The 23,765-nt window shown below is 39.1% G+C and overlaps 1 protein-coding gene across 11 annotated transcripts in view; it reads left to right on the top strand.

Moving 5' to 3' along the window:
- The window catches only part of DMD (dystrophin), a 1,918,566-nt gene that overhangs the window by 1,467,975 nt on the left and 426,826 nt on the right, over positions 1 to 23,765 (top strand). For all 11 annotated transcript variants that reach the window (XR_009155503.1, XR_009155504.1, XM_058186507.1 and 8 more), the window contains 2 exons: positions 5,860 to 5,980; positions 6,547 to 6,815. Coding sequence is in view for 9 of the 11 variants with exons in the window: in XM_058186507.1 (XP_058042490.1) it covers positions 5,860 to 5,980; positions 6,547 to 6,815 (390 nt within the window). In the remaining 2 variants the exon portion in view is untranslated. The remainder of the gene's footprint in view (positions 1 to 5,859; positions 5,981 to 6,546; positions 6,816 to 23,765) is intronic.

Raw genomic sequence — 23,765 nt, forward strand, 5'->3', positions numbered from 1 at the left:
TGTTTTCTCCAATATTTCTCCTCCCCTCCCCTTATCTTGTATTTGTATTACATCCTTATCCCATTTTTTTTCCATCTCAACACCAATCAACTTAGCTTCTAGCAACAAAGGATTTCTAGCCTTTAATACATTAATATAAAAATCTCTTGCTTTAAGAACTGTACTAAGGCAATACTTTCTTCCTTTATAATTCACTATTAAACCAGCTGGAACATCCCATCTAAACTGTATCTGATATTTCTTAAGCTCCTCCACTAAAAAGGCAAATTCTTTTCTCTTTCTTAACATTTTAGGAGGATTTTCCTTCATCATTATTATATCTTGTCCTAATATTTGAAATTTATTTTTATAAAATGCTTGTAAGATTCCATACCTAATCTTCTTAGTTGTAAAATAAATCACCACATCTCTTGGTAGTTGCCTCTGTCTAGCCAACCAGGAGTTAACACAATCAATTTTTTCAATATTAACTTCAAAATCTTCTGGATTCTTTCCAGTTATCTGTGCAAAAGCCTGTGTAAAAATCTTTTTAAAATTCTCCTGCTTACATTCCTTCAATCCTCTCACCCTTACAGCATATTCCATTAACCTATATTGTAATATAACCATTTCCTCATCTGCCCTATCCGCCTTAACCTGTATTCCCTCTATTTTATTTTCTAAATTCAAATTAACTTGATTCATTTGAACCTCTTCTATTTTCCTTTCCAGATCCGAATTAACTTGTTTAAGTTCCTCCATTCTTTCATTCATCTTTAGTATAATCTGCTAAGTGTTTAAATGCATCCACTACACTTTCCAAATCCTCATTCTGAATTTCCACCATATTTTTAAATTCCAATATTTCTTTTTCCATTTCATTAAATTTTTGATCTATTGCAGAAATTTGAGCCTCCCAGAGTTCCTTTAAAAAAGCCCTTAAATATTCCTTAAGATCTTCTTTTAAATTCTGTATTTGAGCTAAAGAGATTTCACAGTCCTTGATAACATTTGGCTTTGTTTGCTTAAAAGCCATTCCCTGTTAAGCTATAATCTGCCAAATGGCAAGAAGAAATTAAAAAAAATGGAAAAATTCAGTAAATCATCTCCTCTTGAACACTATAATAAAAAATAAATCAGTTCTTGTTCATTCCATTTACTTAATCTCTTCTTATATACTTCGTATATAAGTATATAAGCTTCAACACCAGCTGCTTTAACGAGCACTTCCTTAACTTTTGCTTTCAAAGAAGAAAACACCATTTCCTTTCTTCATCTACGATCTTTCAAACAAAGTATCCTCTGATTAGGGAGTTAGGATTTCCTTACAAATAACTGCCAACATTTATTACTTGTGGGGTAGGTGTATGAGCTGGAGAGCCTCCTCCGCTTTTAGTAACTCCAGGCTTAATTACTTAAAAGCCATCTCTTTAAAAATAACTTCTGAGAGCGATAACAGTTTTAACGGGCAGTTAACTTTCACTTTCACACCCTGTTACAGTGAAAACGCCATCTTTATTCTTCTTACGTTGATTCTGAAGGAAACTTTGTAGAAACAAAATTACAATTTGATACTTTCAGTTATAGTTGCCAGAACTCCTGTTTTCACTCTGTCTGCATTGGAATCATCTTGAAACAAATATTAAGCACAGAGGTGGATGTGGCTTCTTGTTCTGCTTAAGCAGAAGCGCATTGGGTCTGGAGCTTGTCAGGCTTCTGGGGAGGTGTCACCTTTCGAGCCCCAGGCTTTATTCCTGGGGTTCTAAGGGAGCTCTACCCTCGCCTGGCTGCTCTCCTTCCCCTCTTCTCCCGAGGGGAAGGAATTCAAACTGTCGGACAGCTGATTTGTGCTGTCCAAATGGTTCTAAATGCGATCCCGAGGCAGACGATCCATGAGACCGTCCTCGACGCAGCAGAGCCAACCGGAAGCCTGTCAACATTCTAGATTTTAAAGTAAAATTAAATATATATTTTGTCCACAATTATCAAATGATTCTTGCAGCTATGTTGCACATGACCGTGTGTCCACAAACCCAATTCAACATTACTATGCATATTATTAAACAACATTTCTTTTCAGTTCTCATCGCAAAACTGTTTCAGCAGGAATTTCCTGGATTTCTTTCCATGGAGAATCTTATTTTGTATAGATATTTGGGTTTTTATCCAATATAAATTACTATGACTTCCAATATTGCATATATTTTTGTAAACAATGAACAGCACAGTAAAATATGTCATTTTGTATTTATTTTGCATACATTAAGTATATCATAATAGAAAATAAAATTGATTAATCACATACAATGGAATTTGACAATATTTTGTTTTATGTGTACCAAAATGGCTACAGTAATCCCTATCTGCCCTGCATTTAATTCGTTGTAATACTTTGTCTGATTTGTGCAAATAAGAGTAAGATTCTGAAGTGAAACTTATAACTCTATTTTATTACTTCTAGCAAAAAATATTAGGCTCAAAACATGAAAAACACATGGAAGCATCATAATCGGGTTCAGTGAGGGAATCTAGTGAATTCCCTTTACTGGGTGATTCTGTGACTGAAATATAGGAAATTTAAAAATTAAAAGAAGCAATTGCAAATGGCAAAGTTAGAGAAATGTGTACTGTGTGTAAAATATCCAAGTTAAAGATATTGATGGTGCAGTGGCCACTTATATTGAACACTTATACTGGGAGAAAATTCTGACAAGCAGGATTCTTCCAGAGAATATCTGACAGTGTTCTCCTCCAGAAGATGAAAGGAAGTACAAAGAGCATCAGTTATCCATGATGTGATCCTAGCCATTGGGGAAGACTTAGTCAAGGAAGCGGAAAACCTGGAATATTGAAGAAAAGTGTAACATTCTAAAAATAATAATTCAGAAGTTTTGAAGCTGTACATATTTAAGTTTTAAGACTGTCTGTTGGTAATTTACCTTAAAATGTCAACCGTCCTATTAGCATATGAAAGGGGAAAAAATTCCTGGGACATAATTTTACCAAGAGTAAAATTTTACTGATAGATCCATATAGGTACAGATGAATTAAAACTAATTCTAAAGTTGCATAGTTAAAGTTCCCCTTTTCCCCTTGAGGCCACCCACTGTCTATTGTTCGCCAATCCAACAATTTCTTCATGTTTCAGAAAGCAGTCTGTGCCTTTCAAAGAGTTCCCATAACATGACCTTGAAGTGAAGGAAGTTTCACAGGGTCCAGCTGGTTCACTTGATTCCTCAGCCCTTCCCAACATCCCCAAGGCTTCCATTTCTGTTACCAAAGTGCAAGGAAAATTGCAGGCAGAGATAGAATCTGAATCAATAGTAAATGCTTTAACCAGGGAGTCAGGACTATTATTTTGAGGGGGGGTTGGTAAAAATTTAGGGAATTGAATACAAAGTGCCAGATAAGGTTGAATCCAGAACATGAGTCTTTGGGAAGGATGTATTTAACCAAACCATCTTGGTATTTTTTTTTTAATTATTATTATTATTATTATTATTATTATTATTATTATTATTATTATTATTATTATTATTATTATTATTATTATTATTAATTAGATTTTTATACTGCCCTTCTCCCGAAGGACTCAGGGCGGTTCACAGCCATAATAAAAATAGACAATATACAAATAAAACAAAGATTTAAAAACTTATTATATATCGGCTAAAATTTAAAATAATATACCATTAAAATTAAACTCTCTAAAACTTATAAAATTATAAAATTTAAAAATTACGAAGCAAGTCCCACGCAAATAAACAAATAGGTCTTCAGCTCACGGCGGAAGGTCCGAAGGTCAGGCAGTTGACGTAGTCCAAAGGGAAGTTCATTCCAGAGGGTAGGAGCCCCCACAGAGAAGGACCTTCCCCTGGGGGCCGCCAGCCGACATTGCTTGGCAGACGGCATCCTGAGAAGCCCCTCTCTGTGTGAGCGTACGGGTCAGTGGGAGGTATTCGGTAGCAGAAGGCGGTCTCGTAAGTACCCTGGCCCTAAGCCATGGAGCACTTTAAAGGTAGTAACCAACACCTTGAAGTGCACCCAAGAGACCACAGGTAGCCAGTGCAGTCTGCACAGGAGTGGTGTTACATGGGAGCCATGTGTGGCTCCCTCTATCACCCGCGCAGCCGCATTCTGAACTAACTGCAGCCTCTGGGTGCTCTTCAAGGGGAGCCCCATGTAGAGAGCATTGCAATAATCAGGGTGGGAGGTAACCAGAGCGTGAGTGACCGTGCATAGGGCATCCCGGTCAAGGAAGGGGCGCAACTGGTGAATCAGGCGAACCTGATGAAAAGCTCTCCTGGAGACGGCCGTCAAGTGATCTTCAAACGACAGCCGTTCATCCAGGAGAACGCCCAAGTTGCGCACCCTTTCCATTGGGGCAATGTTTCGCCCCCAACAGTCAGCTGCAACTGCAGCTGGCTGTACCGGGGTGCCGGCATCCACAGCCACTCCGTCTTGGAGGGATTGAGCTTGAGCCTGTTTCTCCCCATCCAGACCTGTACGACTTCCAGACACCGGGACAGCACTTCGATAGCTTCGTTGGGGTGGCCTGGGGTGGAGAAATACAGCTGCGTGTCATCAGCGTACAGTTGGTACCTCACCCCAAAACCACTGATGATCTCACCCAGCGGCTTCATATAGATGTTGAACAGGAGAGGCGAGAGAATTGACCCCTGTGGCACCCCACAAGTGAGGCGCCTCGCGGTTGATCTCAGTCCCCCTTTCAACACCGTCTGCGACCGGTCAGAGAGATAGGAGGAGAACCACCGATAAACGGTGCCTCCCACTCCCAAACCCTCCAACCGGTGCAGCAAGATACCATGGTCAATGGTATCAAAAGCCGCTGAGAGATCTAATAGGACCAGGGCAGAGGAACAACCCCTGTCTCTGGCCCTCCAGAGATCATCCACCAACGCGACCAAAGCCATCTCCGTGCTATATCCGGGTCAGAAGCCGGACTGGAACGGGTCTAGATAGACAGCTTCATCCAGGTATTGGAGTAGTTGACGCGCCACCACACTCTCAACAACCTTCGCAACAAAGCGAAGGTTGGAGACCGGACGATAATTTCCCAAAACAGCTGGGTCCAGGGAAGGCTTCTTGAGGAGGGGCCTCACCACCGCCTCTTTCAAGGCGGCAGGGAAAACCCCTTCTAACAGAGAAGCATTGATAATCCCCCGGAGCCAGCCTCGTGTCATCTCCTGTGTGGCCAGCACCAACCAGGAGGGGCACGGGTCCAGTACACTTGTGGTGGCATGTAACCTCCCCAACAACCTGTCCACGTCCTTGAGAGCCACAGGGTCAAATTCATCCCAAACAATCTCGACAAGACGAGTCTCCGCCCTCTCACCTGGATCATCCCAATTTTGATCCAGAGCATCCCGAAGCTGAACAATTTTATTGTATAGATAACCACTAAACTCCTCAGCCCTTCCTGTAAGTGGTCATCCCGCACCTCCTGATGAAGGAGAGAGCGGGTCACCCAAAACAGGGCGGCCGGGCAGTTATCTGCCGATGCAATGAGGGAGGAAGCGTAGGAACGCTTCGCTTCCCTCAGTGCCACTAGGTAAGTCTTAGAATAAGACTTAACTAGCGTCCGGTCAGCTTCAGAATGGCTGGATCTCCAGGCACTCTCTAGGTGTCTTCTCCTGCGTTTCATCTCCCTCAGCTCCTCGGAGAACCAAGGGACTGGTTGAGATCTACGCCGGGTCAGAGGCCGCAAAGGCACGACCCGGTTTACTTTTCACTTACTAAAAAGAACATGAAAACATTTAACCTTTCTTTGCTTTTTCATTCAATGACAAAAGGAAAATATATAATCAGGATATGAAAACAACAAATGTCATTTTATATTTTTACTGTTTCCTTATGTAGGCCCTTAAGAGGGAACTAAAAATGAAAGATTCTGTTATCTTGAATGCACTTGAAACAGCCCAAATGTTCATATCTGAAAAGCCTCTGGAAGGAGTGGAGAAGTTTTACCAGGATCCGAGAGGTAAATGCTAGAGAGCAATAATAACCTTCCAGAAAAAGCAGCAGCAGTGGCTAAAATAAAAAATCTATCCATTCTTATTGGATCTCTCTAAATCTTTGCAAGTTTAATATGACAAGAATAAGGAGAATTCACAGAATGTAAACAGTAATCAATTTGCAGGATAAAAAATTACAAAATTTTTACAAAATGAGCATAGCAATATTGGGCACAATTATTATGTATAATTTATTGATCATTATTCTAAATCTGTATTCCTTGGCATAGAGAAGTTTCTAGAATCAGGAATAAAACACTAATAAATAAAATTAAAGTAAGCTTATACTTTGTATTTCTAATCCCAATACTGTCTTTGCATATTCTAATCTAATATTGTTTCAAATATATGGAAATAGGTGACCATAATGCCATTCAGGTGGACTTAATTCCACTGATACAATCCCATGATACTATTCAATTGGAACTAGTGACATGGATATAACACTTGAATGTTTTTACCTGTTAATAATAAAAAAAATGAGATTTTATTTTTAAATTTTATTTATGTTATCTATGTGCTTCGCTTTTAGAGCTGTCTCCAGGTGAAAGAATCCAGAATGTGACTCGACTCCTAAAAAAGCAGGCAGATGATGTTAGAACAGAATGGGATAAATTGAATCTACAATCTGACGATTGGCAAAAAAAGATTGATGAAGCCCTTGAAAGACTACAAGAGCTTCATGAGGCAATGGATGATTTCGATCTAAAACTACATCAGGCAGAAACTGTCAAAGAGTCTTGGCAGCCAGTTGGGGATTTGCTCATTGACTCACTGCAGGATCATCTTGAAAAACTGAAGGTAAAATGGTATTTTTGTTCAGTGCTGTTTGCATTATGATACACTTAACATTTGTAGCTTCAACACCGAGAGAATTAATAATTATTTTAAGTAATCACAATGAATATTGAGATAAAATATAAATAAAAACATATTACTGCTATCTTAAATAGTTTAGTTGTACCTTAAAATGTAGGATAGTGAAAAATTCCAAAGGCATTCAGTTTTATATGTCAAATTATTTTAATTGTGTATTTTTAGGAAACTTCATTTATCTATTTATTGTTAATGTAACCAAATTTATTTTTGATATATATACATTATGGAAAAATTACCAAATGTCAGCAGAATTATAGTTACTTTGTGGGCTAATTATCCACTTCATAGGATGCAAGAAAATTCTTTCATTTCTATACTTCTTATTAATTGATAGATTAATTATTGTTGCTAAGTAATTGATGACTCTTAGCAGGCATAAAGATATTCTCCTTGATGATCTATCCCTAACTTGTTCCTTCAGTTTTTGCAACAGTGCACTCATTGCCACTGTAACCAAGTCCATCTTCCTTACTACTGGTCACCCACTTCTTGTCCATTTCTTATCTGTTATATAAATTTAATGATTTATGTTTTATATCCCTTCAGAGAAAAGTAGGATGAAAAGGTTTGAGGATCCAGGAGGTCCTACTTATGGATTCTTCTATTTTGTAATTTCTTTTTTTTACCCAAAATTTTTATTGATTTTACTACAACAACACAACACAACACAAACATATATAACACAAACACATAATATATATAAATGTCTACTGAGGTACAAAATGGAAGAAGAGATAGTTAAGGATACCATGATTAGATGGGTGAAAAAAATTGGCTATAATGTAGAACTGGAGAAATGGGAAAAATTATGGGAAATAAATATTAAATTGACCCTATCAATGGCTTTCAAGGAAAACCAGCTAAAAATGTTCTACAGATGGCATTTTATCCCAATACAGCTTGCTAACATGTTTTCTAATAATTCTCCAGATTGTTGGAAATGTAACAAAGTTCCTGGAACATATTGTCACCTCTGGTGGACATATCCTAAGGCGAAGAAATATTGGTCCAGAATTAGAAACTTGATAAAAGAGATAAGTGGACAGAAGGTGGACTTGAAACCAGAGACATTTTTACTAGGGATATTAAACAGAGCTTACAGTAAAGAAACTCAATATTTGATATTACACATAATCATTGCTGCAAGGATTGTCTATGCACAGTTCTGGAAAAATGAAAAGGTACCAACAGAGAAAGAAATAATCAAGAAAATTCTGGACTGTGCAGAGATGGATAAATTAACAAAAGAAATAAAAGAAAAGGAAGAGACAGAATACTATCAAGTACAGATTAAGTGGTATGATTGGTTAGAGAATAGGAAAAGTAAATATGAATAAATGATAGTGAAGAGGTGGTGATAAATGTATAAAATATTGTAAATGAATAAAACTAGATATAAAGGGACAATAAAGATAAAGATAAGAAAAGAGGGGAAAATGGGGAATACATAAAGCAGAAAGTATGTGGAACGAAACTGACATGTAAATAGAAAACACATATATCTGTTTTGTAATTTTGTTTATTTTTGTGATCTTGTTTTTCCTAAATTCTCTTTCTTCCCTGCCTCTGTTCTGTTCTTTGTGACCTATTTTTTTCCTAATTTCTTGGTTGCTAAAAAGGTTATCCCTTGACCTTTTTGTTTTAACCATGCCTTTCCTTTTTCACCCTATTTCTCTTCCATTTTCAACTCTCATCTCTTTACATTCTTTTGCTAAGGTTATCACAAGTTTAAAAATGTTCATTTCTCTTTATTACAGTGCATCTTGAAAATACAGTTTTTAGCAATTTACATGAAGTTGACAACTGAATAATATTTCGGGATACATTACTAAAGCAAAAATAATGTACTGTATTAAATTATGTTGGTTGGTATCGCTAGAATAAGGAAAATCATTTATTTAGTACATCCATAGAGAACAATTCTTTTTCAATAAGCTAGAATTTATCTTTTCCATTTTGAAGAAATAGATACAATTCTGTATGAGCACCAAAGTTAGATCAGGTTTTTTTCTGTCAAAGAAAACACAGTGAAATCAGTACTATGTATTAAGTGTCTGGTATTCTTTTTTTGCCACTATAGAACACAGATCTGAAGCTTTATGAAACATATACTAGCAACAGAATATTTATTTGTCAATTTTGTCTATATGGGTTTCGAATATATCAGAAAGGTTCTACTGAATTCAAGGTTGATAAGAACACTTTGGTTCATGTGAATATGGGTGTTTTCTAGGGAAAGAGTCCCATGATTGTTTTCTGCTGAGATTTGCTCATGATTTTAATCTATTTTATTTGTATTTTGACTCGTTAGATCATTTTAGATTCTTCATGAATAAGATCAAGTTACCCTTTGCATACCTTATGATAGAGTTAGGGTGGAGAAATGAATGAATAGAATAGAATAGAATAGAATAGAATAGAATAGAATAGAATAGAATAGAATAGAATAGAATAGAATAGAATTCTTTATTGGCCAAATGTGATTGGACACCCAAGGAATTTGTCTTTGGTGCATATGCTCTCAGTGTACATACGGTACAAGAATCATAACGTACAACACTTAATTATAGTCATAAGGTAAAATAAGCAATCAAATCATACTAGGAAACAATCATTATAAATCGTAAGGATACAAGCAACAAAGTTACAGTCATAAGTGGGAGGAGATGGGTGATAGGAACGATGAGAAGAATAATAATAATAGTAATGCAGACTTAGTGAATAGTTTGACAGTGTTGAGGGAATTATTTGTTTAGCAGAGTGATGGCGTTCAGAAAAAAAACTGTTGTTGTGTCTAGTTGTTCTGGTGTGCAGTGCTCTATAGTGTCATTTTGAGGGTAGGAGTTGAAACAATTTATGTCCAGGATGCAGGGGTCTGTAAATATTTTCACAGCCCTCTTTTTGAGGTCCTCAATAGAAGGCAGGTTGTAGTAATTGTTTTTTCTGCAGTTCTAGTTATCCTCTGAAGTCTGTGTCTGTCTTGTTAGGTTGCAGAACCAAACCAGACCATTATAGAGGTGCAGATGACAGACTCAATAATTCCTCTGTAGAAATGTATCAGTAGCTCCTTGGGCAGGTTGAGCTTCCTGAGTTGGTGCAGAAAGAACATTCTTTGTTGTGCTTTTTTGATGACGTTTTTGATGTTAAGTGTCTATTTAGGTCTTGAGATATGATAGAACCTAGAAATTTGAAGGTCTTACTGTTGATACTGTGTTGTCTAGCATTGTAAGAGGTGGTAGTTTCTGGGAGGGTTTCTCCTGAAGTCTACCACCATTTCTATGGTTTTGGGTGTGTTCAGTTCCAGATTGTTCCGGTCACACCATGAGGCTAGTTTTCAACCTCCCGTCTGTATGCGGATTCATCATTGTCTCAAATTAGAGCAACCATACATTTCTTGGAGACTTTTGCCACCAACAAATTGCAGTTCTTTATAAAAAATCTATTTCCATAGCAACTCATTTTGACTTTCCACATTAGTATGGCTATTTCTTTAGTAGCTTCCCAATATGGGAATATATCACATTAACCATATCAAGGTTTGGAAATACTGCTTTTTAAAGTATTATTTTTATTACTGTTAGTAAATGATATTTTACTTCCAATATGGAAGAATGTGAAAGAGATATTTTAGGGTTCTTTTTTCAAATGAGTATCATATTTCTAAAGAGTTGTAAAAAAAAGATTTCTTGATGTGATGCTTCCATTTTTGTCTTGCAGTTTTAAGTTGGTAAAACTGATTTCTACACAAACAGTATCCCAATATTTGTCTGGAATTTAAAGAATCTGGATAATAATTCTCAGATTTAGCCTAAATAGAAGATAAATTCATTACATTAATATATTTAGTAGTTCCGACAGTACATAGTCAGCATGGAAATTAGATTGAAATATACTATTATATTCCAAATATGTTCTTGACCTTTAGAAAAGTTGCTTATATAATAATATTCACTTTCCATTAAATTCATTAAATTCCATTAAATTTCATTAAGTTCTATTGTATAGAACAATACAGCAAGAATGTATTCAATCCATAAGCAAATCACATCAGTATTTTAATGCTTCTTCAGTTATTATCTACATATGCAATCTTAGTATTTTTCAACATTTTCATAGCTTTTGGGATTTATTAATCACCTTTTTGATGAAAATGTTTATATCATATCATTATCAATATATCATTCTTATTCCTATACCACTTTCTTCTACTTTTAGTTCCATGCTGAACTCTTTTTCAATTATCTTCGACCATACAAAAGCAATGGGAATTTATTTCCATCAAATTTTTCCATTCATTTGGGGGAGGGGAGGAGTTTGATCTGTTTTCTAATGCTTTTCAATAGAGAATACTCACCAGTTTTCATTCTTATTCATTACAGGTCTCTAAATGACCCAGTTAATTTTTCTTTACTCTCATGTTATTCCTACTAATTTATATCACCAAATTTGAGAATTCTATACAAATTTTCACATATCTGTTTGCTTGTTTTGATTATCACAATCCACTGAAATATAACATGCAATTATCAATAATTTATGGAGTCATGTGCACTACAATAACCTAATCAGATAACTCTAGTTCATAAATATGGCATGTATTTTAAACCTTTAACCTTAAATTTAATGTATGTATGAATCAAATGAACTCCACAGAATTAAGCTACCTTCATTCAGATTTCCTTGCTCTTTCTTTTAATTTCACAGGTATGTTCTATTTTGTTTATTTCATTCATTGTATTTATTATTTCATGTCTTTTGCCATATACTCTTCTTAAAGTCCAATAGCAATCTTTTTATATGTAATAGTGATTACCAAATGGAACCAGATACCTTGTCTACCCACTATAACTTTGGTCAGTTGAGACTGTCACATAATGCTTTTTAATAATTCAGAGACAATATAGTTATATGTAAATATAGATGTAGATATTATCCATATAGACATATATTATTTATATTATCTATATTATCAATATAGACAATAATAATTACCAGCCTCAGTTATATTATTATAGTTAGTTATATCACATGCACCATTCCCTGCTATTGTTAAGAAAGGTATCAATTCATTTCACAAGCTTTGGACAAGATTCCTCAAGGGCAATCAAAACTCTGTTACTATTTGAATTATACAGTTCTGGACCAGAAGAGAACTAATTTCACATTATTATTTCCCAACTCCATAGTGTTTCCAAGGAATACAATTATATTGAGAATGAGAAAGATTCTTTGTTATGCTTGTGATGCATTGGATAGCAAACATAAACAAAAATATTTAAGGGGGTGGTTTTTTAAAGAAGGGATAGAAAAGAACTAAAATCTTAACCTTAGTTGGAAAGAGATAATCCCAGATCAATTTTTTTTTAAATTTGCATTTATATCCCGCCCTTCTCCGAAGACTCAGGGCGGCTTACACAATGTCAAGCAATAGTCTTCATCCATTTGTATATTATATACAAAGTCAGCTTATTGCCCCCAACAATCTGGGTCCTCATTTTACTTACCTTATAAAGGATGGAAGGCTGAGTCAACCTTGGGCCTGGTGGGGCTTGAACCTGCAGTAATTGCAAGCAGCTGTTGTTAATAACAGACTGTCTTCGCAGTCTGAGCCACTCAAGGACCCTGCCTGTTTTCCAAGAAAAATGTTTGTCTTGAACTTATTTTAATTTTCTGGAAGACAAATTCTGAATACTGTATTGTTGTAATTATTCACATGATTTTAAGCCACTAAATCAAATTCATATATTCTTCTTTTTACTTGTAATCCCAATATTATCTATCCATATGTAGCATAAAATTAAATTTTAATTTTTAAAATTTTATTTATGTTTTTTTCTTTAACATATATGAGTACTTAGTGAAAAAGTACATTGTCTGGGTTAATATACCTTATACAGAGTACTATAACAATAATAATACTGTTTAAGTATACATAATAATAATCTTTCAACTTCTAAGATTTACATATACATTGTAGTTATAATGTATTATATTTTGCAGCAGTATATATAATAATGTTTTCCCAATTTCTGTTTTCTACCTCTTATTTCTAACCCCTAATACAACAATTCCCATAGTAAAAACTATTATGTATCTATCCATCATCTCTTGCTCTTTACTATTTAAGCATACATGGTAGTAGTCTTTCAACTTCTAACATTTACATATACATATACAATTATAGTAGCTTATATCATGTGACAATATGCATAATAACATTTTCCCAATTTCTAATATCTAGCTTTATTTTCTAATCTGTAGTAAGACAAATCCCATATTAAGAGGTATTCCGTATCTATCCATCACCTCTTGCCCTTTTTAGTAGTTCAACTCCCATTGACTTTTTGATCAATGTCCCATGCTCCTCCCTTCCACATCCCTCTACATCATTTATGTTTAGTCTAAATATTTCCTGTGCCTCTACATCTGCCTCTTGTTGTCTACTCTCTAAAATACCCAGCAATGATTCTTTCATCCCTTCTAGGGGATCTTTCTCTTTACTCTCTACATTTTGGCCTCTTGAAAAATAGTCTACTCTATTTCAAAAAATTTTACTATCTTTTCTGTATCGTTATCTACTTGTATCATTTGTTGATTTATCTCCTCTATTCTTTCCTCTACTCCTTCTGAATTTTCCTCTGTTGTCTGCATTTTTTGTTCATTTTTCATTATCATTTGTGGGAGATTTCCTGATCTCACATCCGTATTGTGCATCAGTTTCATCATCTCCCTATGGTTCCTTGTTGTAGCTTGAAGCTGATTTCTGTTTGGGATATATTTGTTCTTCCTTGTTGTAACATTTTGCTTTACTTTAGTGGGCTAAAAGTTACTCAGCAATCCATCCTGGTCCCAGTGTCCCAAGTGACCGAAAACATCAAAAAGCCAATATTTGTTCTGTTTCCCTCTCCCAATACTCCCAACAAAAAGTCAGTCAAAGGCCTTCTTTTCAAGTTTATTTACATTTGGCTGGATTCCTTCTGGCACAGAGATGTTCTGGCCACGTCTACCCACGCGCCTGCCAAGTCCCTGGAGATAACTAGGAAATTATAGATAAGGCCAGAGTTACTCACAAATATATTCTTCCCTCCATTGAAAAAGTTTGCCCGTGCAAATTCACTTCTTTGTCCAAGACAAAAAACCAGGAAATTTCGCCTCCTGCTTTATAGCCCCTGTGGGTGTCACTCCGTGATTCATCATTCTTTGACTTTGTCCCAACGCCTCCTCTGCTGCGCATGCTGGTCACGTCTGCACAGTCTTGCATCAAGCCAAGATTGTTCTTAGGGTGTTGCCAAATCAGAAGAAGGCCCAGGGGAATCAGGCCTTGCCAGCCCCTCCTCCTCCTTCTGGGTGGGTGCCAGGGAGGGAGGGGGCCCAGGGGAAGCAGGCCTTGCCAGTTTCGCCTCCTCACTCTCTGAATCATCCTCCTCCAGGAGTCCGAGTCCGGGAACCTGGGTCACAACACCGCAGAGCCCTTCCCCCGGGGCTGACGGTCGGGATGCGGTCAGGCTGGGTTCTGCTCATGGAAGGCCTGCACCAGGTCAGGGGCATGAACGTCGGAGGCATCTACCCAAAAGAAATCAGTCCCGTATCCCTTCCACGCGATCAAATATTGGAAACGACCCTTCGGCCAGTGGGAGTCTCGTACGCTGTGGACTTCATATTCCTCTGACCTGTCCTCGGAGACGGTGATGGATGACGTTGGGCACTGAAGGGAACTCGGTGTGGCCTCAGGGACCAGAAGGGACCGGTGAAAGACGGGGTGGATCCGCATGGATTGTGGCAGGGTCAGTCGGTAGGCTATCGAGTTGATGACCGCCTTGAAGGGGAATGAGCCGATGAATCGATGGTCCAACTTCTTTACCAGGCAGTCGGATGGGAGGTCTTTGGTGGAGAGCCACACCCAGTCTCCGACCGCCAGCAGGGGCGTCACCCGTCGGGAGCAGTCGGCGGACCATTTGTAGTCCTCCTTCGCCCGATCCAGCTGCCGATGTACCAACTGTTGGACCGCATGCAATTCCATCAGGAAGGTCTATGTTTTGGGAACAGGCGAGTCCAGTGGTGCCAGAGGGAAGAGCCATGGATGGTACCCCACATTGGCAAAGAATGGGGTCATCTGGGTAGAGGTGTGCTAGGAGTTGTTAAAAGCAAACTCCGCCAGGGGCAGGTAATCGGCCCAGTTGTCCTGCTGCTGGTTGACGAAGCAACGGAGATACTGTTCCAGGATACCAATGATCTTCTCTGTACCCCCGTTGGTCTCCGGATGGTGCGATGACGACAGACACACCTGCACCTCCAACGTGGCCATCAGGCTCTTCCAGAAGCAAGCTGTGAACTGAACTCCGCGGTTCGAAACCACCCTGTCCAGCAGACTGTGGAGGCGGAAGATGTGCTGCAGGAAGAGACGGGCTGTTTTGGCGGCTGTGGGCAGCCCGTGGCACGGGATGAAGTGTGCCATCTTGGTGAGCATGTCCACCACCATCAGCACCATGGTGAACCCAGAGAACAGCAGCAGGTCCATCAGGAAGTCCATGGAGATCACTCCCCAGGGTCTGTCGGGTGTCGGCAAGGGCTGCAGGAGCCCAGCTTGCCTGCACAGTACGCATGATGTCACGTACGCATGTACATCATGCCGCACTCGGGGCCACCAAAAGGTCCGTGTCACCAGGTGGAGGGTCTTGAAGAACCCAAAATGTCCTGCTGCAGGGTTGTCATGGCACTAGGTCATGACGAGGGCTCAGAGTGGTCCTGTGGGCACATATAATCGCCCCCGAAACTTGAGTAAGTCCTCCTCCAAGGTCCAAGGAGACGCGGGGCCCACCTCTGCCCTCCTTTGCTGCAACCAGGCGTCCTGGCACTGCGCCTCTTGCACCTGGGCCCGCAAGTCCACCGGTTCCCATGCTGTGGCCAAGGCTTCTGCCGGCAGCACCGTCCATGGAGGAAGGGGGTCCTTGGCACAGAGGTTGTGACCACTGGGAATGTAGGTCACGCAGAAGTTGAACCGGGCAAAAAACAATGACCACCGGATCTGCCGCTGGTTCAACTTCCAAGCTGTGGTGAGGTGCTCGAGATTCCGATGGTTTGTTCGGACCTCCACCTGATGTCGGGCCTCCTCCAGATGGTGTCGCCAAGCCTCGAATGCAGCCTTGATAGCCAGCAACTCTTTTTCCCAGATGGTGTAGTTGAGCTCGGAAGGATTGAGTTTCCGAGAGTAATAAGCGCAGGGAAAAAGTGTGCCGCCATTCACCGGAGCCTGTAGCAGCACCGCTCCAAATGCCACATTGGACGCATCCGTCTCCATGACGAAAGGCCGGAGCGGGTCGGGATGCCTCAGGATGGGTTCCGTGACGAAGGCTCTCTTGAGGGCTGTGAATACTTTTTGCTGCGGGGGACCCCACCGGAACGGGACCTTGTTCCTGAGGAACTGGGTAGGTGGAGCCGTCAGTGTGGCGAAGCCCAGGATGAAGGTCCGGTAGTAGTTCGCGAAACCCAGCAGGCACTAAACATCCTTCACCCGACAAGGGGCTTCCCAGCTACACAAAGCCTCTACTTTGCGTGGGTCCATGGCTATGCCCTGGGGCGAGGTGATATGCCTGAGGAATTCTATGGAAGTCCGGAAGAAGACGCATTTCTCCAGCTTCGCATTGAGTCGTTGCTCCCGCAAGCATTGAAGAACCAGACGGACATGCCGAAGGTGGCTTTCCCTGGACCGGGAGTAAATCAGGATGTCGTCCTGATTGTAGATCACAACGAACCGATCCAACATGTTTCAGAACATGTCGTTCATGAAGTGCTGGAATACGGCAGGGGCGTTGGTCAACCCAAACGGCGTGGTGGTGTCTTCGTAGTGTCTGTATCGGGTGCCAAATGCTGTCTTCTATTCGTCTCCCTCTCGCATCTGCACCAGGTTGTAGGCCCCCCGGAGATCGAGCTTGGTGAAGATCGTGGCCTCCCGCAATCTCTCCAGCAGCTCCGGGATGAGCGGCAGGGAGTAGCAATTCCACACCGTAATGGCGTTTAGCCAGTGGTAATCGCAGCACAGACGCAAGTCCCCTGTCTTCTTCACGAAGAGGACCGGGGCCGAAAGAGGGGACTTCGAAGGCTGGATGAGCCCTCGGGCCAGATTTTTGTCCAGGAAATCCCTGAGGGTGGCCAACTCAGGCTCCGACATGGAATACAGGCGTCCCACAGGCAGCGGTGTGTTGGGCAGAAGGTCCACAGGGCAATCGTAGGGCCGATGCGGGCGTAATCGGTCCGCCTCCTTCTCGCTGAACACCTTGGCGAAGTCCGTCAGCTCAGGAGGCAAGGAGATGGCAGGGATGGGGATGTTCTGGCCGGCACAGGTGTGGCGGATGTGGTCGACGCACTGCAGACTTGGAAAAGAGATGGCGTTCCGCAACCAGGCCATCTGAGGATCGTGAGTCCGAAGCCAGGCCAACCCAAGGACCAAGGGAAAATGAAGGTCTGCCGTGACATAAAACTGGATCGCCTCCTCATGGTCCCCAATAGCCAGGCGCAAAGGCTGGGTGGCAAATTTAATGGGGCCAGACACCAGTTCTCGTCCATCAATTGTCTCTACCCGCATCAGAGGGTCTACCGGAACCACGGGGACCGCAAACTAGGTCACAAAGGTCTGGTCCATAAAGTTTGTTGTGGCCCCTGAGTCCACCAGCACATGCGCCTGGAGCCCGTCCGACTGGTTCACCAACCATACCCGTGTGTCCAGAATCAGATGCCGGGGGGGCCCAGAGTCTACTTCCGCAACATCCAGTGGGAGCTTAGTACGTGCCCAACCTAAGGTTTCCCCTAGGTCGGGCCTGCTCCATTTCCCGATTGGTCACACTGTGATTCGGGGACCAGCGTGCGTGCCCCACTTTGCTTTCTGGGGCAAGAAGGGGCAAGAAGCAGCGAAGTGGCCGGGCTCCCCGCAGTACAGGCACAATCCCCCTTGGTGCCTCCGGTTCCGATCCTGGGCTGTCAGGCGAGGTCTGGCCGCTCCCAACTCCATGGGCTCCTCCGCAGCGGTTACAAAATGTGGGGCGACCCAGGGTGCTGGTGGCGCAGGAAGCGGGGGTGCAGACGTCGATGGTGGGTCCCAGGGGCGCCATGGGACAGTCGCTATTGCAGACGGGTGTCGAGGCGGAGACAAAGGGGCACCAAGTTGTCGAGAGTCCGTGGCACCTCCACCCGGGCCAGCTTGTCTTCCAGCTCCTCTGAGAATCCCTCCTGGAACGCGTCCACCAGCGCTGCGTCATTCCAGTCAGAGTCCTGGCACAAAGACGAAATTTGGCGATGTACTCCTGCAGGGGGCGCTTCCATTGACGGAGTTCCTTAAGGTGCCTGGTTGCCATCAATGTCTGAACAGGGTCCTCGTACATGATGCGCAGGTGCTGCCAAAAACACTGGTGGTCGGGAACATCTCAGGCTGCCCAGAAAACTTTTTTTTTTTATTCAAAAAGTTTTACAGAAAAATTTTTCCCCTTTCCCCCCACCTCCCCTCCCCCCACCCTTCACAACCCTCCTCCCCCCCCCGACTTCCCGGAACGAGCACAAGGTATAGTTAAAAATAAAACAAACATATGCTAAAAAATTTTTGTCCGAACTTAATTATACCCCTACAATCATCAATTCCTAACTTCCCCCGAAAACAATCAAAAATAATACATCATAATCATTCAAAAACAGTCTGATAACTCTTAGTCTGATATCTACTTTGAATATAGTCAATCCATTTTTTCCATTCCTTTAAGTATCTTTCTTGCGTATTGTCTTTCAAAAAGGCTGATATCTTCGCCATCTCAGCTAAATTGGCAACTTTCAATATCCATTCTTCTATTGTAGGTAGTTCTTTTTTCTTCCAGTATTGTCCTATTAATAATCTTGCTGCTGTTATTAGATTTAAAATCAATTTAGTCTCAATTACTGTACAGTCCGTAATAATTCCCAACAGAAAAAATTGCGGCAGGAACTTTATCTTCTTTTTCAAAACATTTTGTAAAATCCACCAAATTTTTATCCAAAAGGCCTTTACAAGTCCACCAAATACGAAAATATGTAGCGTCATCTCAATTACATCTCCAACATTTTGCTTGCATATCCGGATACATACACGATAATTTTTTAGGATCTAAATGCCATCTATAAAATATTTTATAAAAGTTTTCCCTCAGATTCTGTGCCTGCGTGAATTTAACATTTCTAACCCAAATTTTTTCCCAAATTTCCAATAATATTGGCTCCTGAAAATTTTGTGCCCACTTTATCATACAATCCTTTACCAGGTCCCTTTCAGAATCTATTTCAAGTAACACATTATACAATCTCTTTATATGCTCCTGAGACTGATTTCTAATTTGCTTTACCAAATTTCCCTCGTTCTGCTCTATATCAATTTTCTGATCTTCCTTCCATCTAGCACGTAGTTGCTCATATTGAAACCAAGTATAACTTTTCCCCTTCTTCTTTTAGTACGTGCAGAGATTTTAATTGCAAATTACCTCTTTCAGTATACAAAATGTCTTTATATGTAATCATTTCCTGATTCTGTTCTATATTTATATTCTCTATTGTATGTCTAGCACTTGCCCATATAGGAACCTTATAATTTAGTTTATAAGAGTATTTTTTCCAAACACGCAGAAGAGCAGTCCTTAACACATGATTTTTAAAGGCCTTATCCACCTTTTTGTCATAAATTAAATATGCATGCCATCCATATAGCAAGTCATAACCTTCTATATTCAAAATTCTTTCCTCCGTTAAATTAAACCAATCACTTATTGCAGAGAGAGCAGCTGCTTCATAGTATAATTTAAAATTGGGCATTTTTAAACCTCCCCTTTCCCGAGAATCTTGACTTATTTTCATTTTAACCCTAGCTTTTTTACCTTCCCATATAAATTTGTTAATTCCCTTCTGCCATTCCTCAAGATTCTTATCTTTCTTAATTATTGGTATCATCTGAAAGAGGAATAAAAATCTAGGTAAAACATTCATTTTAATAGCAGCTATTCTCCCCAGCAAAGATAATTGCAATTTTTTCCAAACAATCAACTCCTTCTGAACTTTTTGCCATAAAACCTCATAATTATTCTTATACAATTTCACATTTGACAATGTAATATAGACCCCTAAGTATTACCTTCTTTACAATTTCAAATCCTGTTATTTCCTCTAGTTTTTCTTTCTGTTGTCTGACCATATTTTTTATTATCACTTTTGTCTTTTTCTGATTTACCTTAAACCCTGAAACCTTCCCATATTGATCAATTATTTCCAACAATACTTTACTAGAATTTATAGGGTTTGTTAAGGTAATCACCAGGTCATCTGCAAAAGCTCTCAGCTTATATTCATGTTGTCTAACTTTAATTCCCTCTATCTCGTTTACTTCTCGTATTTTATCCAATAATGGTTCTAGAGTTAAAATAAACAATAATGGTGATAAAGGACATCCCTGTCTTGTTCCTTTCGCAATCTTAAAAGGTTCTGTTAAGCTACCATTGATTATAATCTGTGCTGTTTGCTCTCCATAAATTGCCCTAATTATTCTTGTAAAACCATCTCCAAATTGCATCTTTTCTATTAATTTAAATAAAAAATCCCAATGCAATCGATCAAAAGCTTTCTCTGCATCGAGCAAAATAAATGCTGCTGGAATAAAATTTTTATTTTCTAAATACTCCAGTAAGTTAACAATCTGCCTAACATTATTCCTCATCTGTCTCCCTTTTATAAATCCAGATTGATCATTATGAATTCTTCGCTGCAAAATCAACATTAATCTATTAGCTATTATTTTAACAAAAATCTTATAATCATTATTTAAAAGTGAGATTGGCCTATAGTTCCCAGGTTTAGAACAATCCTGTTCCTCTTTTGGTATCAATAAAATAAAAGAGGTTCTCCATGAGGGGGGAATTCCCCCTCCTAATTGTATCTGATTAAATAATTCCTTAAATGAACCTAACATCTCATCCTGTAAATTCCTATAATAACTAACTGTAAGCCCATCTGTACCAGGAGTTTTCCCCATTTTTAATTGTTTAATTACCAAAATAATTTCTTCAGAGGTTATAGGCCAATTCAATTCATCCGTTTGTTCTAAAGTTAAATTTTTAACCTTATATTCCTTCAAATAATTATCAATATCCCTGTTCAATATATTATCTTTAAGATATAAATTTGTATAATATTCTAAAAAAGCTTTTTTAATTTTATCCTGTTGATATCTCTCTTTGCCTTTATATTCTATTTTTTCTATAGTACGTTGTTTTTGTCTTTTCCTTAAGGTGTATGCTAACCACCTACCAGGTCTATTTGCATTACAAAAAGTATTATGTTTGGCATATTGTATATTTGTTGCCACCTGATCAGCCATTATCATATTAAATTGATTCTGTAATAACTTTATTGCATCTTTAAGTTTTTGATCATGCGGGTTATGTATTAATAATTGTTGCTTCTTATAAATTTCCTCTTCTAGATACCTACGCTGTCTTTGTTGCTTATTTCTCTGTCTATTATTAATATATATTAACACACCTCTCATAAAAGCTTTACTGGAGTCCCAAACCATTTCTATCGATGTTTCATTATTCAAATTATAATCAAAGAATTCTTTCATCTGCTTTTTACATTGATTTACATTTTCCTGATATCTAAACAAATTTTCATTTAGTCTCCAAGTTCTTCTACCTTCTTTTCCATATTGTAATTCCATCCAAACAGGACTATGATCAGATAAACATCTTGGAAATATCTTAGTTTTCTTCACCCTAAAAAGCAAATCATTAGAAATTAAATTAAAATCAATACGTGAGAAGGATTGATGCCTATCAGAGAAAAAAGTATAGTCTCTTTCCTCCAAATTCCGCAGTCTCCATACATCTCTCAACTCAACATCTTCTATCATGTCAAAAAAGGATTTAGGCAGCTTTGCATGTGCAGATATCTTCTTAGAAAAATTTTTCTTGTCCTTTCGTGTATCTATTACTCCATTCCAATCTCCCAATATAATACACGATTTATAATCCCATAGAACATACAACATTCTATAAAATTTTTCTTGTTGCTTATTGGGTGCATATATACCAAATAAAAGGGTCTTTTTTGTTTCTATTGTAAGTTCAATAGCAATATAACTTCCGTGAATATCTGCCTCTATTAACTTGGCTGGTATATCTTTTCTCAAATAAACCACTATGTTATGTTTTTTGTCCAAAGCTGAGGCAACAAAATGTTTACCTAATTTTGAGTTTATTAAGTACTTTTGATCTGATAGTTTAATATGCGTTTCTTGTAAGCAAATCACATCATTTCTAAATTGTTTCAAATAATGTAATATTTTTCTTCTCTTCTGAGCTGAATTCAAACCACTGACATTCCAGGTCAAGATTTTATTTGCCATTACTGGCCTGCTGAAGCTTTTGAGCGATCAGCTGAAGATCGTCCTCCCGTATCTTCAGCCGTGCTCCTCCCACCGCTTCTGTAGCAGAATCCTGAACTTTACTTTGAGTTTGTTGCTCTTTTTCTTTACGCTTAAGGGCTTCCCTCATCAGTCTTTGTTCTTGTGGTTGTTCCTCAGATGGTAACATCACTGGAATCACCTCAGCTTGCACACTCATTTGAGTCTCTTGAATTCTTTTTTCTATTATTTCTACTTCAAGTTTCAGCACGGTAGAAAGAAAGTCTTTGGCCTTAAGCACTGTATCAATACGATATCTCCTTCCTTGATAATACACTGTCAAACCAACTGGAACCTCCCATCTAAATTGAATCTGGTATTTCTTAAGTTCTTGTGTAAAAAATGTAAAGTCCTTTCTATCCCTTAACATCTTGGGAGGAATCTCTTTCAAAACCTTCAGCTCCTGTTCTCCTATTTTCAAGTTTTTCTGAAATGCAACTTGCAAAATTTGATTTCTCACTGTTCTTTTCAAAAAATAAACCACAATGTCTCTAGGAAGTTTTTTCTGCCTAGCAATCCAGGAATTAACTCTATAAATTTTGTCAATTTGATAAGCAACCTCTTGTGGATCAAGTTCAATAAGTTCAGCCAGAGCTTCTGATAATTTTTTTTAAAATCTTCCCCTTTCTCCTCGTTCAAGCCCCTAATTCTCAGAGCTCCTTCCATCATTCTATACTGCATCACCACCACTTGATCTTCATTTTTGTCCAATTTGATTTGCATTCCCCCCATTCTATTTTCCATTTGCTGATTTGACTGAGCAATTTCTTGCACCTCCTCCTCCACCACCTCCAGTCTTTTTGCCAAACCTTGGAAAGCCATCAAAATATCTTCTCTTATTTTTTTATTATTCTCTTTTATTTCTTCTCTTATTTTCTCATTATTATCCATAATTTCCTTAAACCTTTCTTCAAACACTTTCCCTTGCTCTTTAATCAAATCTTCTAAAGCTGGTTCAGAACCCCTTCTACCCCCAGTCTTAGGTGGTTTAGTAGCCATTTCAGTTTTTAAAATTCACAAAATATAAGTCTAGAAACTTCTCTTCTCTTTTCCCCTTTAAGTATAGGAGAGCTCACTTCATTGAAATCCACAGATAACGTTTCTTAGCTTCTTAGTTACACAGCCTGTTTACAATTCCATTCTTCACTTTCACTTTCTTTCAGGCGCCGTCTTAAACAGTCAGTTAAAAGAAAAGAAAAAAGTTTCTCTTTTTTAAAAGGGTAGAAGTCAGGAAATCAAAAATACTTGCAATCCAGTAGTTGTTCACTCGTGCTTATTCCGTCTGCTTAAAGAGATCCATAAAGATAAGACAATTAGCAGAGATGGACACTTTCTTCTTTTCCTGCTTTTGCAGGCGCACACTGAAGGTCGGAGCTTGGCAGGGTTATTTATGGGACTCGACCCTCAGG

This window comes from Ahaetulla prasina, chromosome 5, assembly GCF_028640845.1.
Source record: "Ahaetulla prasina isolate Xishuangbanna chromosome 5, ASM2864084v1, whole genome shotgun sequence".
Classification (NCBI taxonomy): domain Eukaryota; kingdom Metazoa; phylum Chordata; class Lepidosauria; order Squamata; family Colubridae; genus Ahaetulla; species Ahaetulla prasina.